We start from the raw sequence: 16,127 nt of genomic DNA, 5'->3' as shown, positions 1-16,127 counted from the left end.
AGGAGTATATATAATATGGGGGTGGGGCATAGTTTGACATTTTCTGCATCTCTCAGCGGATTTCATACAAGGACAGATCTCTTACACCCGCCCTGATTGGACGTTTCCTTGGCATCCATGCAGTGATTGGTTGAAGCGTCCTGCAATGTCCCTTCAGATTATTTTCATGCATAGAATAGAAGTTCCCGGCTTCCATCGTCTCCTGAGAAGTGGGGGAGGCGGTCATCGGGACCCCCGTGCAGCCAATCAATCATACTGAAGCAGGGAGTGGACGCGGTGGGGGCGGAGCTTCTCCGCCCCTTTCAATGATTTCAGCTCAATCAGCACCAAACAGCTGAGGATGTCGGCGTCTTTCCTCTGCAGAAGATCGCATGCGGCCTTCATGGTCCCTGCAAATAAACCAAATCATTTCCTGTCATCTCAGAGCCAAACCCCTCCCCCCCATGCTGGCCGCCTCCCCCTCCCCCACCATCTTCACACACAGCTACAAACAAAACAATGAAATAAATAATCGGGAATCAAACGCCCCTCCCAGCCACCCACCGTCACCTGACATGGCGCCATTTTTTTTTTTTAGGATGGGAAGCTGCCCCGCCCACCCCTCATTCACCTTGCCCTGCCCCCACACACCCCTCATTCACGCCCCCACCCCCTCTGCACACCACTCATTTACACCTCCCCCCCCCTGCACACCACTCATTCACCTTGCCCTGCCCCCGCACACCCCTCATTTAGGCAGTCTGCACCGCCCCCTCCCCCCACACACACACACACACTCCTCATTCACCTTGCCCTGCCCCCGCACACTCACACTTCTCATTCACCTGGCTCTGCCCACGCACACCCCTCATTTAGGCAGTCTGCCCCGCCCCCCCACACACACTCCTCATTCGCCCGGCCCCCTCATCGCATGCTCCACATTCACCTTGCCCTGCCCCTGCACACTCCTCATTCATGCCGTACGCCCCTCATTCACGCCCCCACACCCCTCATCCACACCGTTTGGCACCCCCCCCCGCACACTCATTCACCTTGCCCTGCCCCCCACACACTCATTAGCTCTGCTCCCCCCCCCGCATGCTCCACATTCACCTTGCCCTGCCCCCGCACACCCCTCTTTCACACCCCCCCCCCCCGCACACTCCTCATTCATGCCGTCTGCTGCCCCCCTGCACACTCCTTCACCTTGCCCTGCCCCCGCACACTCCTCATTCACTTTGCCCGCCTGCACACGGTTGATTGGAAGTTCTGTACCTCCGGTAGCCAGCAGATCATCGATGATCACAACTTTCTGTCCCGGATCCACAGCATCCGCCTGGATCTCCATCTCCGCCTGAAGAAAGATGGAAGGATTGATGGAGGGGAAGGATGGAGATGGAAGCCGGGTTCACACTGCTGCGGGGGGACTCCGCATGTAATTCCCAGAGGAATCGCAGCACAATCGGGGGTAAATTACATGCGGCGTCTCTGGGGTGCGATTTCAGCCGTGGATTCGTAGGACTCAAATCAAAGAACCCTTTTGTTTGTCCGCAGCGGAATCGGATGGATGGATGGATTCACCGATGCGATTCCGCACAGCGATTGCGGGGTGTCAATCACTTTGTATTGACGGACTGCTGAATCCGCATCCAGTGTGAAGCCGAAGGTTTTATAAATCACAGAAACACGAATGTTACCAGGAGAGAATAAAATATTTCTGATCTGCCGCTCCTAGGTCGGGGGATGGGGAGCGCCAAACAAAAAGCTCCGCCTCTATGATACGAACAAAATAGAAGAGCAACTAAAAAGTGAGAGAGATCAGATTACACGCCAATCCATACAACGCCGACGGGGAATAAAAGAAACGCTAATGTTCCCCTATAGATCCGCTCTATACACTAGAAAGGGTTAATATCTATATATGGTGGAGATATTACCGATCTCTCCATCACACATGGTGACTGCGGGGGAGGGGGGATGGGGGGAGGTGCTGGAACCCCGAGGATCTCCTACTGATAAAGGGGAAGTAGCAGGACGCTGGACTCCCCTCCTCCGGGACATAAATCCACCCAAATTCCCCGGAGAGGATTCCCAGAATCCTTCAGCTATAAATGTAATCCAATATCAGAGAAAATTTATTCCCTTTTCATGCAGGAGCCTGGAAAGCAATTCACCCGGGACCGGCGCAACGAGGGGATCGGCGGGGGAACGAGGGGATCGGCAGAGGAACGAGGGGACCGGCAGGGGAACGAGGGGATCGGCGGAGGAACGAGGGGATCGGCGGAGGAACGAGGGGACCGGCAGGGGAACGAGGGGACCGGCAGGGGAACGAGGGGACCGGCGGAGGAACGAGGGGACCGGCGGAGGAACGAGGGGACCGGCGGAGGAACGAGGGGACCGGCGGAGGAACGAGGGGACCGGCGGAGGAACGAGGGGACCGGCGGATCGGCAGAGGAACGAGGGGACAGGCAGAGGAACGAGGGGACCGGCAGATCGGCAGAGGAACGAGGGGACAGGCAGAGGAACGAGGGGACAGGCAGAGGAACGAGGGGACAGGCAGAGGAACGAGGGGACAGGCAGAGGAACGAGGGGACAGGCAGAGGAACGAGGGGACAGGCAGAGGAACGAGGGGACAGGCAGAGGAACGAGGGGACCGGCAGGGGAACGAGGGGACCGGCAGGGGAACGAGGGGATCGGCAGGGGAACGAGGGGACCGGCAGGGGAACGAGGGGACCGGCAGGGGAACGAGGGGATCGGCAGGGGAACGAGGGGATCGGCAGAAGAACGAGGGGACCGGCGGAGGAACGAGGGGATCGGCAGAAGAGCGAGGGGATCGGCGGATCGGCAGAGGAACGAGGGGACAGGCAGAGGAACGAGGGGACAGGCAGAGGAACGAGGGGACAGGCAGAGGAACGAGGGGACAGGCAGAGGAACGAGGGGACAGGCAGAGGAACGAGGGGACAGGCAGAGGAACGAGGGGACAGGCAGAGGAACGAGGGGACAGGCAGAGGAACGAGGGGACAGGCAGAGGAACGAGGGGACCGGCAGAGGAACAAGGGGACCGGCAGGGGAACGAGGGGACCGGCAGGGGAACGAGGGGACCGGCAGGGGAACGAGGGGATCGGCAGGGGAACGAGGGGATCGGCAGGGGAACGAGGGGATCGGAGGATCGCCAGAGGAACGAGGGGATCGGAGGATCGGCAGGGGAACGGCAGGGGAACGAGGGGATCGGCAGGGGAACGAGGGGATCGGAGGATCGCCAGAGGAACGAAGGGATCGGAGGATCGCCAGGGGAACGAGGGGATCGGAGGATCGCCAGAGGAACGAGGGGATCGGAGGATCGCCAGGGGAACGAGGGGACAGGCGGAAGAACGAGGGGACAGGCGGAAGAACGAGGGGACAGGCGGAAGAACGAGGGGACAGGCGGAAGAACGAGGGGACCGGCGGAGGAACGAGGGGACCGGCGGATCGGCAGAGGAACGAGGGGACAGGCAGAGGAACGAGGGGACAGGCAGAGGAACGAGGGGACAGGCAGAGGAACGAGGGGACAGGCAGAGGAACGAGGGGACAGGCAGAGGAACGAGGGGACAGGCAGAGGAACGAGGGGACAGGCAGAGGAACGAGGGGACAGGCAGAGGAACGAGGGGACAGGCAGAGGAACGAGGGGACCGGCAGGGGAACGAGGGGACCGGCAGGGGAACGAGGGGACCGGCAGGGGAACGAGGGGATCGGCAGGGGAACGAGGGGATCGGCAGGGGAACGAGGGGATCGGCAGGGGAACGAGGGGATCGGAGGATCGCCAGAGGAACGAGGGGATCGGAGGATCGGCAGGGGAACGGCAGGGGAACGAGGGGATCGGCAGGGGAACGAGGGGATCGGAGGATCGCCAGAGGAACGAAGGGATCGGAGGATCGCCAGGGGAACGAGGGGATCGGAGGATCGCCAGAGGAACGAGGGGATCGGAGGATCGCCAGGGGAACGAGGGGATCGGAGGATCGCCAGGGGAACGAGGGGACAGGCGGAAGAACGAGGGGACAGGCGGAAGAACGAGGGGACAGGCGGAAGAACGAGGGGACAGGCGGAAGAACGAGGGGACAGGCGGAAGAACGAGGGGACAGGCGGAAGAACGAGGGGTTAGGCAGGGGAGCGAGGGGATCGGCAGAGGAACGAGGGGATCGGCAGGGGAACGAGGGGATCGGCAGGGGAACGAGGGGATCGGCAGGGGAACGAGGGGATCGGCAGAGGGGAGGGGGTGGGGCCAATTTTACTCATCAATAAATGATACGGGAGATCCTTTCATACAATTCTCATATATTAGACACAATGTTTTTTTATAGCCCTGATGAAGGGGGAATCAATTTCTGGGCCCTGAAACGCGTTGGTTGGGGATATTGGAATAGATTTCTGAGCGGTTTCCTCCCACCATGACACTTCAATCTCCCATTCATGGGGGGGAGGGGGGATGGTAATAAACCCCCCTGATCATAACTTGGTGCCATCTTGTTTCAGAATTCTCATGGACTCTTGTAGGCGCTCTGTGTAATCCGTCCCTACAGGGGGCGGACTCTTGTAGGCGCTCTGTGTAATCCGTCCCTACAGGGGGCGGACTCTTGTAGGCGCTCTGTGTAATCCGTCCCTACAGGGGGCGGACTCTTGTAGGCGCTCTGTGTAATCCGTCCCTACAGGGGGTGGACTCTTGTGGGCGCTCTGTGTAATCCGTCCCTACAGGGGGCGGACTCTTGTAGGCGCTCTGTGTAATCCGTCCCTACAGGGGGCGGACTCTTGTAGGCGCTCTGTGTAATCCGTCCCTACAGGGGGCGGACTCTTGTAGGCGCTCTGTGTAATCCGTCCCTACAGGGGGTGGACTCTTGTGGGCGCTCTGTGTAATCCGTCCCTACAGGGGGTGGACTCTTGTGGGCGCTCTGTGTAATCCGTCCCTACAGGGGGCGGACTCTTGTAGGCGCTCTGTGTAATCCGTCCCTACAGGGGGCGGACTCTTGTAGGCGCTCTGTGTAATCCGTCCCTACAGGGGGTGGACTCTTGTGGGCGCTCTGTGTAATCCGTCCCTACAGGGGGCGGACTCTTGTAGGCGCTCTGTGTAATCCGTCCCTACAGGGGGTGGACTCTTGTAGGCGCTCTGTGTAATCCGCACCTACAGGGGGCGGACTCTTGTAGGCGCTCTGTGTAATCCGTCCCTACAGGGGGTGGACTCTTGTAGGCGCTCTGTGTAATCCGTCCCTACAGGGGGCGGACTCTTGTAGGCGCTCTGTGTAATCCGTCCCTACAGGGGGCGGACTCTTGTAGGCGCTCTGTGTAATCCGTCCCTACAGGGGGCGGACTCTTGTAGGCGCTCTGTGTAATCCGCACCTACAGGGGGCGGACTCTTGTAGGCGCTCTGTGTAATCCGTCCCTACAGGGGGTGGACTCTTGTGGGCGCTCTGTGTAATCCGTCCCTACAGGGGGCGGACTCTTGTAGGCGCTCTGTGTAATCCGTCCCTACAGGGGGCGGACTCTTGTAGGCGCTCTGTGTAATCCGTCCCTACAGGGGGCGGACTCTTGTAGGCGCTCTGTGTAATCCGTCCCTACAGGGGGTGGACTCTTGTGGGCGCTCTGTGTAATCCGTCCCTACAGGGGGTGGACTCTTGTGGGCGCTCTGTGTAATCCGTCCCTACAGGGGGCGGACTCTTGTAGGCGCTCTGTGTAATCCGTCCCTACAGGGGGCGGACTCTTGTAGGCGCTCTGTGTAATCCGTCCCTACAGGGGGTGGACTCTTGTGGGCGCTCTGTGTAATCCGTCCCTACAGGGGGCGGACTCTTGTAGGCGCTCTGTGTAATCCGTCCCTACAGGGGGTGGACTCTTGTAGGCGCTCTGTGTAATCCGCACCTACAGGGGGCGGACTCTTGTAGGCGCTCTGTGTAATCCGTCCCTACAGGGGGTGGACTCTTGTAGGCGCTCTGTGTAATCCGCACCTACAGGGGGCGGACTCTTGTAGGCGCTCTGTGTAATCCGTCCCTACAGGGGGTGGACTCTTGTGGGCGCTCTGTGTAATCCGTCCCTACAGGGGGTGGACTCTTGTGGGCGCTCTGTGTAATCCGTCCCTACAGGGGGCGGACTCTTGTAGGCGCTCTGTGTAATCCGTCCCTACAGGGGGTGGACTCTTGTAGGCGCTCTGTGTAATCCGTCCCTACAGGGGGTGGACTCTTGTGGGCGCTCTGTGTAATCCGTCCCTACAGGGGGTGGACTCTTGTAGGCGCTCTGTGTAATCCGTCCCTACAGGGGGCGGACTCTTGTAGGCGCTCTGTGTAATCCGCACCTACAGGGGGCGGACTCTTGTAGGCGCTCTGTGTAATCCGTCCCTACAGGGGGTGGACTCTTGTGGGCGCTCTGTGTAATCCGTCCCTACAGGGGGCGGACTCTTGTAGGCGCTCTGTGTAATCCGTCCCTACAGGGGGTGGACTCTTGTAGGCGCTCTGTGTAATCCGCACCTACAGGGGGCGGACTCTTGTAGGCGCTCTGTGTAATCCGTCCCTACAGGGGGCGGACTCTTGTAGGCGCTCTGTGTAATCCGTCCCTACAGGGGGCGGACTCTTGTAGGCGCTCTGTGTAATCCGTCCCTACAGGGGGTGGACTCTTGTGGGCGCTCTGTGTAATCCGTCCCTACAGGGGGCGGACTCTTGTAGGCGCTCTGTGTAATCCGTCCCTACAGGGGGCGGACTCTTGTAGGCGCTCTGTGTAATCCGCCCCTACAGGGGGCGGACTCTTGTAGGCGCTCTGTGTAATCCGTCCCTACAGGGGGCGGACTCTTGTAGGCGCTCTGTGTAATCCGCACCTACAGGGGGCGGACTCTTGTAGGCGCTCTGTGTAATCCGTCCCTACAGGGGGCGGACTCTTGTAGGCGCTCTGTGTAATCCGTCCCTACAGGGGGCGGACTCTTGTAGGCGCTCTGTGTAATCCGCCCCTACAGGGGGCGCTCCATTCCTTCACTCACCTCTCCATACTCCAGGGCGTAGGACACGCTCTCCGTTGGTCCCGGTAGTTTTCCTTTTTTCCGGATCAATACAAATCCGATATCCAATCTCTGCGCTAAAACCGGACCGAAGAGAAAACCGCGAGAGTCCAAACCTGGAAGAGAGAGCGGCCTCAGATTATTACCCTCCCCCAGCGGGATCAATACTCTCATCATTCTGTACAACTACTACTCTCACACCGCACCCGGCTTCATCTCTCTTCCATCGGGGACACAGAGAGGACAAAACCTGGTGGGTTATACTGACACCTACACACTGCAGACATACAGGAGAGGGCGCCAGGTATCTAACCAATCAGGGGATGGAGTGGGCGGGGTCCAGGCTCCTCCCACGCGGTTCTCTTACCGGCAATCACTTCCACCTCAGAGAAGTTCTCCCGGATGAATTTCTCAAACAGATCGGTGGCGGCGCGGAGAGCGGAGGAATTCTTCATCACCGGAGTGATATCTCTGCCGGGAAACATCGGAATCATCAACTGTCCCCGCCCATCAACAGTCCCCTCCCCCCATCAACAGTCCCCTCCCCCCATCAACAGTCCCCTCCCCCCATCAACAGTCCCCTCCCCCCATCAACAGTCCCCTCCCCCCATCAACAGTCCCCTCCCCCCATCAACAGTCCCCTCCCCATCATCAACAGTCACCTCCCATCAACAGTCCCCTCCCCCCATCAACAGTCCCCTCCCCCCATCAACAGTCTCCTCCCCCCATCAACAGTCCCCTCCCCCCATCAACAGTCACCTCCCATCAACAGTCCCCTCCCCCCATCAACAGTCACCGCCCATCAACAGTCCCCTCCCCCCATCAACAGTCCCCTCCCCCCCATCAACAGTCCCCTCCCCCCCATCAACAGTCACCTCCCCCCCATCAACAGTCACCTCCCCCATCAACAGTCACCTCCCCCATCAACAGTCACCTCCCCCCATCAACAGTCACCTCCCCCCATCAACAGTCCCTATGGGGTGAAGGGGGGGGGGGATGGGATGATCCCTATGGGGGGGAGAGGGGGGGGTTGGGATGATCCCTATGGGGGGGAGAGGGGGGGGGGTTGGGATGATCCCTATGGGGGGGAGAGGGGGGGGGGGGTTGGGATGATCCCTATGGGGGGGAGAGGGGGGGGGGTTGGGATGATCCCTATGGGGGATGGGATGATCCCTATGGAGTGAAGATGGGGGTGGGATGATCCCTATGGGGTGAAGGGGATGGGATGATCCCTATGGAGTGAAGATGGGGGATGGGATGATCCCTATGGAGTGAAGGGGGGATGGAATGATCCCTATGGAGTGAAGATGGGGGATGGGATGATCCCTATGGGGTGAAGATGGGGGATGGGATGATCCCTATGGAGTGAAGGGGGGATGGAATGATCCCTATGGAGTGAAGATGGGGGATGGGATGATCCCTATGGAGTGAAGGGGGGATGGGATGATCCCTATGGGGTGAAGGGGGGATGGGATGATCCCTATGGGGTGAAGGGGGATGGGATGATCCCTATGGGGTGAAGGGGGATGGGATGATCCCTATGGGGTGAAGGGGGATGGGATGATCCCTATGGGGTGAAGGGGGGATGGGATGATCTCTATGGGGTGAAGAGGGGGATGGGATGATCCCTATGGGGTGAAGAGGGGGGATGGGATGATCCCTATGGGGTGAAGAGGGGGGATGGGATGATCCCTATGGGGTGAAGGGGGATGGGATAATCCCTATGGGGTGAAGGGGGGAGGGGGTGATCCCTATGGGGTGAAGGGGAGATGGGATGATCCCTATTGGGTTAAGGGGGGGATGGGATGATCCCTATGGGGTGAAGGGGGGGATGGGATGATCCCTATGGGGTGAAGGGGGATGGGATGATCCCTATGGGGTGAAGGGGGGAGGGGGTGATCCCTATGGGGTGAAGGGGGGAGGGGGTGATCCCTATGGGGTGAAGGGGGGAGGGGGTGATCCCTATGGGGTGAAGGGGGGAGGGGGTGATCCCTATGGGGTGAAGGGGGGGATGGGATGATCCCTATGGGGTGAAGGGGGGGATGGGATGATCCCTATGGGGTGTAGGGGGGGATGGGATGATCCCTATGGGGTGAAGGGGGGGATGGGATGATCCCTATGGGGTGAAGGGGGGGATGGGATGATCCCTATGGGGTGAAGGGGGGATGGGATGATCCCTATGGGGTGAAGAGGGGGGATGGGATGATCCCTATGGGGTGAAGAGGGGGGATGGGATGATCCCTATGGGGTGAAGGGGGGAGGGGGTGATCCCTATGGGGTGAAGGGGGGGATGGGATGATCCCTATGGGGTGAAGAGGGGGATGGGATGATCCCTATGGGGTGAAGAGGGGGATGGGATGATCTCTATGGGGTGAAGAGGGGGGATGGGATGATCCCTATGGGGTGAAGAGGGGGGATGGGATGATCCCTATGGGGTGAAGAGGGGGGATGGGATGATCCCTATGGGGTGAAGAGGGGGGATGGGATGATCCCTATGGGGTGAAGAGGGGGGATGGGATGATCCCTATGGGGTGAAGAGGGGGGATGGGATGATCTCTATGGGGTGAAGAGGGGGGATGGGATAATCCCTATGGGGTGAAGGGGGGGATGGGGTGATCCCTATGGGGTGAAGGGGGGGATGGGGTGATCCCTATGGGGTGAAGAGGGGGGGGGATGGGATGATCCCTATGGGGTGAAGAGGGGGGATGGGATGATCCCTATGGGGTGAAGGGGGATGGGATGATCCCTATGGGGTGAAGGGGGGGGATGGGATGATCCCTATGGGGTGAAGAGGGGGGATGGGATGATCCCTATGGGGTGAAGAGGGGGGATGGGATGATCCCTATGGGGTGAAGAGGGGGGATGGGATGATCTCTATGGGGTGAAGAGGGGGGATGGGATAATCCCTATGGGGTGAAGGGGGGGATGGGATGATCCCTATGGGGTGAAGGGGGGGATGGGATGATCTCTATGGGGTGAAGAGGGGGGATGGGATAATCCCTATGGGGTGAAGGGGGGGATGGGGTGATCCCTATGGGGTGAAGGGGGGGATGGGATGATCCCTATGGGGTGAAGAGGGGGGATGGGATGATCCCTATGGGGTGAAGAGGGGGGATGGGATGATCTCTATGGGGTGAAGAGGGGGGATGGGATAATCCCTATGGGGTGAAGGGGGGGATGGGGTGATCCCTATGGGGTGAAGGGGGGGATGGGGTGATCCCTATGGGGTGAAGAGGGGGGGGGATGGGATGATCCCTATGGGGTGAAGAGGGGGGATGGGATGATCCCTATGGGGTGAAGGGGGATGGGATGATCCCTATGGGGTGAAGGGGGGGGATGGGATGATCCCTATGGGGTGAAGAGGGGGGATGGGATGATCCCTATGGGGTGAAGAGGGGGGATGGGATGATCCCTATGGGGTGAAGAGGGGGGATGGGATGATCTCTATGGGGTGAAGAGGGGGGATGGGATAATCCCTATGGGGTGAAGGGGGGGATGGGATGATCCCTATGGGGTGAAGGGGGGGATGGGATGATCCCTATGGGGTGAAGGGGGGGATGGGATGATCCCTATGGGGTGAAGGGGGGGATGGGATGATCCCTATGGGGTGAAGGGGGGATGGGATGATCCCTATGGGGTGAAGAGGGGGGATGGGATGATCCCTATGGGGTGAAGAGGGGGGATGGGATGATCCCTATGGGGTGAAGGGGGGAGGGGGTGATCCCTATGGGGTGAAGGGGGGGATGGGATGATCCCTATGGGGTGAAGAGGGGGATGGGATGATCTCTATGGGGTGAAGAGGGGGGATGGGATGATCCCTATGGGGTGAAGAGGGGGGATGGGATGATCCCTATGGGGTGAAGAGGGGGGATGGGATGATCCCTATGGGGTGAAGAGGGGGGATGGGATGATCCCTATGGGGTGAAGAGGGGGGATGGGATGATCCCTATGGGGTGAAGAGGGGGGATGGGATGATCTCTATGGGGTGAAGAGGGGGGATGGGATAATCCCTATGGGGTGAAGGGGGGGATGGGGTGATCCCTATGGGGTGAAGGGGGGGATGGGGTGATCCCTATGGGGTGAAGAGGGGGGGGGGATGGGATGATCCCTATGGGGTGAAGAGGGGGGATGGGATGATCCCTATGGGGTGAAGGGGGATGGGATGATCCCTATGGGGTGAAGGGGGGGGGATGGGATGATCCCTATGGGGTGAAGAGGGGGGATGGGATGATCCCTATGGGGTGAAGAGGGGGGATGGGATGATCTCTATGGGGTGAAGAGGGGGGATGGGATAATCCCTATGGGGTGAAGGGGGGGATGGGGTGATCCCTATGGGGTGAAGGGGGGGATGGGATGATCTCTATGGGGTGAAGAGGGGGGATGGGATAATCCCTATGGGGTGAAGGGGGGGATGGGGTGATCCCTATGGGGTGAAGGGGGGGATGGGATGATCCCTATGGGGTGAAGAGGGGGGATGGGATGATCCCTATGGGGTGAAGAGGGGGGATGGGATGATCCCTATGGGGTGAAGAGGGGGGATGGGATGATCTCTATGGGGTGAAGAGGGGGGATGGGATAATCCCTATGGGGTGAAGGGGGGGATGGGGTGATCCCTATGGGGTGAAGGGGGGGATGGGGTGATCCCTATGGGGTGAAGAGGGGGGGGGATGGGATGATCCCTATGGGGTGAAGAGGGGGGATGGGATGATCCCTATGGGGTGAAGGGGGATGGGATGATCCCTATGGGGTGAAGGGGGGGATGGGATGATCCCTATGGGGTGAAGAGGGGGGATGGGATGATCCCTATGGGGTGAAGAGGGGGGATGGGATGATCCCTATGGGGTGAAGAGGGGGGATGGGATGATCTCTATGGGGTGAAGAGGGGGGATGGGATAATCCCTATGGGGTGAAGGGGGGGATGGGGTGATCCCTATGGGGTGAAGGGGGGGATGGGATGATCCCTATGGGGTGAAGAGGGGGGATGGGATAATCCCTATGGGGTGAAGGGGGGGATGGGGTGATCCCTATGGGGTGAAGAGGGGGGATGGGATGATCCCTATGGGGTGAAGAGGGGGGATGGGATGATCTCTATGGGGTGAAGAGGGGGGATGGGATAATCCCTATGGGGTGAAGGGGGGGATGGGGTGATCCCTATGGGGTGAAGGGGGGGATGGGGTGATCCCTATGGGGTGAAGAGGGGGGGGGATGGGATGATCCCTATGGGGTGAAGAGGGGGGATGGGATGATCCCTATGGGGTGAAGGGGGATGGGATGATCCCTATGGGGTGAAGGGGGGGATGGGATGATCCCTATGGGGTGAAGAGGGGGGATGGGATGATCCCTATGGGGTGAAGAGGGGGGATGGGATGATCCCTATGGGGTGAAGAGGGGGGATGGGATGATCTCTATGGGGTGAAGAGGGGGGATGGGATAATCCCTATGGGGTGAAGGGGGGGATGGGGTGATCCCTATGGGGTGAAGGGGGGGATGGGATGATCCCTATGGGGTGAAGAGGGGGGATGGGATAATCCCTATGGGGTGAAGGGGGGGATGGGGTGATCCCTATGGGGTGAAGAGGGGGGATGGGATGATCCCTATGGGGTGAAGAGGGGGGATGGGATGATCTCTATGGGGTGAAGAGGGGGGATGGGATAATCCCTATGGGGTGAAGGGGGGGATGGGGTGATCCCTATGGGGTGAAGGGGGGGATGGGATGATCCCTATGGGGTGAAGGGGGGGATGGGGTGATCCCTATGGGGTGAAGAGGGGGGGGGATGGGATGATCCCTATGGGGTGAAGAGGGGGGATGGGATGATCCCTATGGGGTGAAGGGGGATGGGATGATCCCTATGGGGTGAAGGGGGGGATGGGATGATCCCTATGGGGTGAAGATGGGGGATGGGAATGACTCACCTGAAGGTCACCCCGGGGGAGGGGAAGTCGGGGAATTCTCGCACCGATCGGTAAAGTATCGCTCGCTTCTCCTCCTCACTCATGGTTGTATTTCCCACCACTAGAGGGGCCTGTAAGTGAGAACAGGGAGAGACCCGGAAGTGGGCGGGGCATGTCGGTGTTCCGCTACTCGTCAGATTGTATAACGGAAGTGACGTTCGGACCAAAACTATTTACTACGCATGCGCGATGTGTTCCGCTGTCCTGTGCGTTCCATGAAGGGTGGCGGACATCTTTCTACACCCAGCTACGGCTTTATTATAGAGTATTGGTAGCAATGAACTGAGCGGAGATAAGTTATTATAGAATTGTGAATGAAATATAAAGTGCAGCGCAATAAAAGTCTAATAAGAGGAAAGTCCATGAAGAGCGAGGAGGATTAGTCCCGCCCACCAATCACGTGACATATAAAGGATGTCAGGGCTCTCCGTCCAGAGGAGGCCATGTTGGTACACCCCGCACTGCTCAGTGGAGGCCATGTTGGTACACCCCACACTGCTCAGAGGAGGCCATGTTGGTACACCCCACACTGCTCAGAGGAGGCCATGTTGGTACACCCAGCGCTGCTCAGCGGAGGCCATGTTGGTACACCCAGCGCTGCTCAGCGGAGGCCATGTTGGTACACCCCACACTGCTCAGCGGAGGCCATGTTGGTACACCCAGCGCTGCTCAGCGGAGGCCATGTTGGTACACCCCGCACTGCTCAGCGGTGGCCATGTTGGTACACCCCACACTGATCAGCGGAGGCCATGTTGGTACACCCAGCGCTGCTCAGCGGAGGCCATGTTGGTACACCCCACACTGCTCAGCGGAGGCCATGTTGGTACACCCCGCTGAGCGCTGAGCATTGCGGGGTGTACCAACATGGCCTCCGCTGAGCAGTGCGGGGTGTACCAACATGGCCACCGCTGAGCAGTGCGGGGTGTACCAACATGGCCACCGCTGAGCAGTGCGGGGTGTACCAACATGGCCTCTGCCGCCTTCCTGCTGCTGCCGTCCAGCTTCTTTCAGATTGTAACATTCAAAACAGCCTCACAGATGTCACAATACGATATTTATTGATATCCGCTCAGTTTATTGGTAAAATGACTGTGAAATAAAGACGTAGCTGGGTGTAGTAAGATGTCCGCTGCCACCTTCTGACTGCAGGTGTTCTGTCAGATTAGCACACCTGCGTCAGTGTCAGGGCTATGGGGGTTGCCGAGTGTGGGGAGGAGTACATTGTTAGTACTATGGGGGGTGTGGGGGGAAGTGTCAGGGCTATAGGGAGGTGCAGGGTGTGGGGGAGGGGTGCAGTGTCAGTACTATGGTGGGGGAGGGGTGCAGTGTCAGGGCTATGGGGGGTGCAGGGAGCATTTTTTTGTGGGAGGGATGCAGTGTCAGAAATATGGGGGATGCAGGGTGTAAAGAAGGCGAGCAGTGTCAGTCTATTGGGGGGTGCAGGGTGTGGGGAAAGGTTGCAATATCAGGGCTATGGGGGGTGTGAGGGAGGGGTGCGGTGTCAGGGCTATGGGGGGGTGCAGGTTTTGGGGGAGGGGTGCAGTGTCAGACCTATGGGGGGTGCAGGTTTTGGGGGAGGGGTGCGGTGTCAGACCTATGGGGGATGCAGGGTGTGAGGGAGGGGTGCAGTGTCAGGGCTAGGGGGGGGGGTGCAGTGTCAGAGCTATGGGGGATGCAGGGTGTGAGGGAGGGGTGCAGTGTCAGGGCTAGGGGGGGGGGGTGCAGTGTCAGAGCTATGGGGGATGCAGGGTGTGAGGGAGGGGTGCAGTGTCAGGGCTAGGGGGGGGGGTGCAGTGTCAGAGCTATGGGGGATGCAGGGTGTGAGGGAGGGGTGCAGTGTCAGGGCTAGGGGGGGGGGGGTGCAGTGTCAGAGCTATGGGGGATGCAGGGTGTGAGGGAGGGGTGCAGTGTCAGGGCTAGGGGGGGGGGGTGCAGTGTCAGAGCTATGGGGGATGCAGGGTGTGAGGGAGGGGTGCAGTGTCAGGGCTAGGGGGGGGGGGTGCAGTGTCAGAGCTATGGGGGATGCAGGGTGTGAGGGAGGGGTGTGGTGTCAGGGCTATGGGGGGGGGGGGTGCAGGTTTTGGGGTGGGTGCAGTGTCAGACTTATGGGGGATGCAGGGTGTGAGGGAGGGGTGCGGTGTCAGGGCTATGGGGGGGTGCAGGTTTTGGGGGAGGGGTGCAGTGTCAGACCTATGGGGGGGTGCAGGTTTTGGGGGAGGGGTGCAGTGTCAGTGCTAAGGGGGTGTGGGAAAGGGAGGCAGTGTCAGTACTGTGGGGGGGATGCAGGGTGTGGGGAAAGGGAGGCAGTGTCAGGGCTATGGGGGGGGGTGCAGAGAAAGGGTGCAGTGTCAGTACTATGGGGGAGTGCAGGATTTGGGGGAGGGGGTGCAGTGTCGGGTATGTGGGGGAGGGGTGCAGTGTCAGGGCTATGGGGGGGTGCAAGTGTTCTAGTGCTGTGTCCACGCCTATGATGGAGATAAGCCACGCCTCCTGACCTTTGGGGTGGGTCCATGACCCTAGTCCTAAATACAACCCAAAATTATCCACTGATGAAGTTCCACCAATGGGACGTAACGCGTACGGAGGGAGGAGTTACATGACGTCACCGTGCACCGGGTTATAGTGCTGGCTTTGTATCTCTTATCTTCTATAAAAGTAATGTTATTAGCAGAGAGCAGTGTATATATATATATATATATATCCTTTACTCTTCTATGACAATTCAGAGGATCCCGGGACTGCAAAGCTCAGAGATTTACTGACAGATCCCTGGATCTCCCCTTCCTCTGTGGTGGATGCGTGTAATAATACCCATCATCATTCTGCCCCGGAGGGGGTAGTGACCTTCCTGTGGGTTCAGGGGGAGGGAGTGACCTTCCTGTGAGTTCGGGGGAGGGAGTGACCTTCCTGTGGGTTCAGGGGGGGGGGGGGGGTCTATCTGTGGGGGGGAGCGGCTCGAGATATCGCTGGAAGATTTCTTGCCCTATAATCACCCAGGAATGTTATTTAGATTCATCACACGTTGGGACCAATGTGTATTTTTCTACTTGTTATCATTTTTAGCGCTGCACTGATATTTTATTATTGTACCGGCAATAAGCCTAAGCCCTGTTCTCATGCCTAGCGTGGTCAGTTTACAATAGGAAAGCAATACAAAGAGAACAGACGACTTATTAATACCAGTACATGG

General features: G+C 59.3%; 1 protein-coding gene across 1 annotated transcript; it reads right to left on the bottom strand.

The window, feature by feature from the left end:
- Positions 1–232: 232 nt before the first annotated feature.
- Positions 233–13,000, bottom strand: APRT (adenine phosphoribosyltransferase). Its single transcript, XM_082276398.1, has 5 exons — positions 12,899–13,000; positions 7,353–7,456; positions 6,968–7,101; positions 1,255–1,333; positions 233–389 (listed from the first exon to the last, which is right to left on the bottom strand). The coding sequence occupies exons 1-5, from the start codon at positions 12,979–12,981 to the stop codon at positions 247–249; spliced, it is 543 nt and encodes a 180-aa protein (XP_082132524.1). The 5' UTR covers positions 12,982–13,000; the 3' UTR covers positions 233–246.
- Positions 13,001–16,127: the final 3,127 nt, after the last annotated feature.

This window comes from Pelophylax lessonae, assembly GCF_965119305.1.
Source record: "Pelophylax lessonae genome assembly, contig: HAP1_SCAFFOLD_588, whole genome shotgun sequence".
Lineage (NCBI taxonomy): Eukaryota > Metazoa > Chordata > Amphibia > Anura > Ranidae > Pelophylax > Pelophylax lessonae.
The sequence above is the reverse complement of the archived record's forward strand: the minus strand, read 5'-3'. Positions and strand labels throughout refer to the sequence as shown.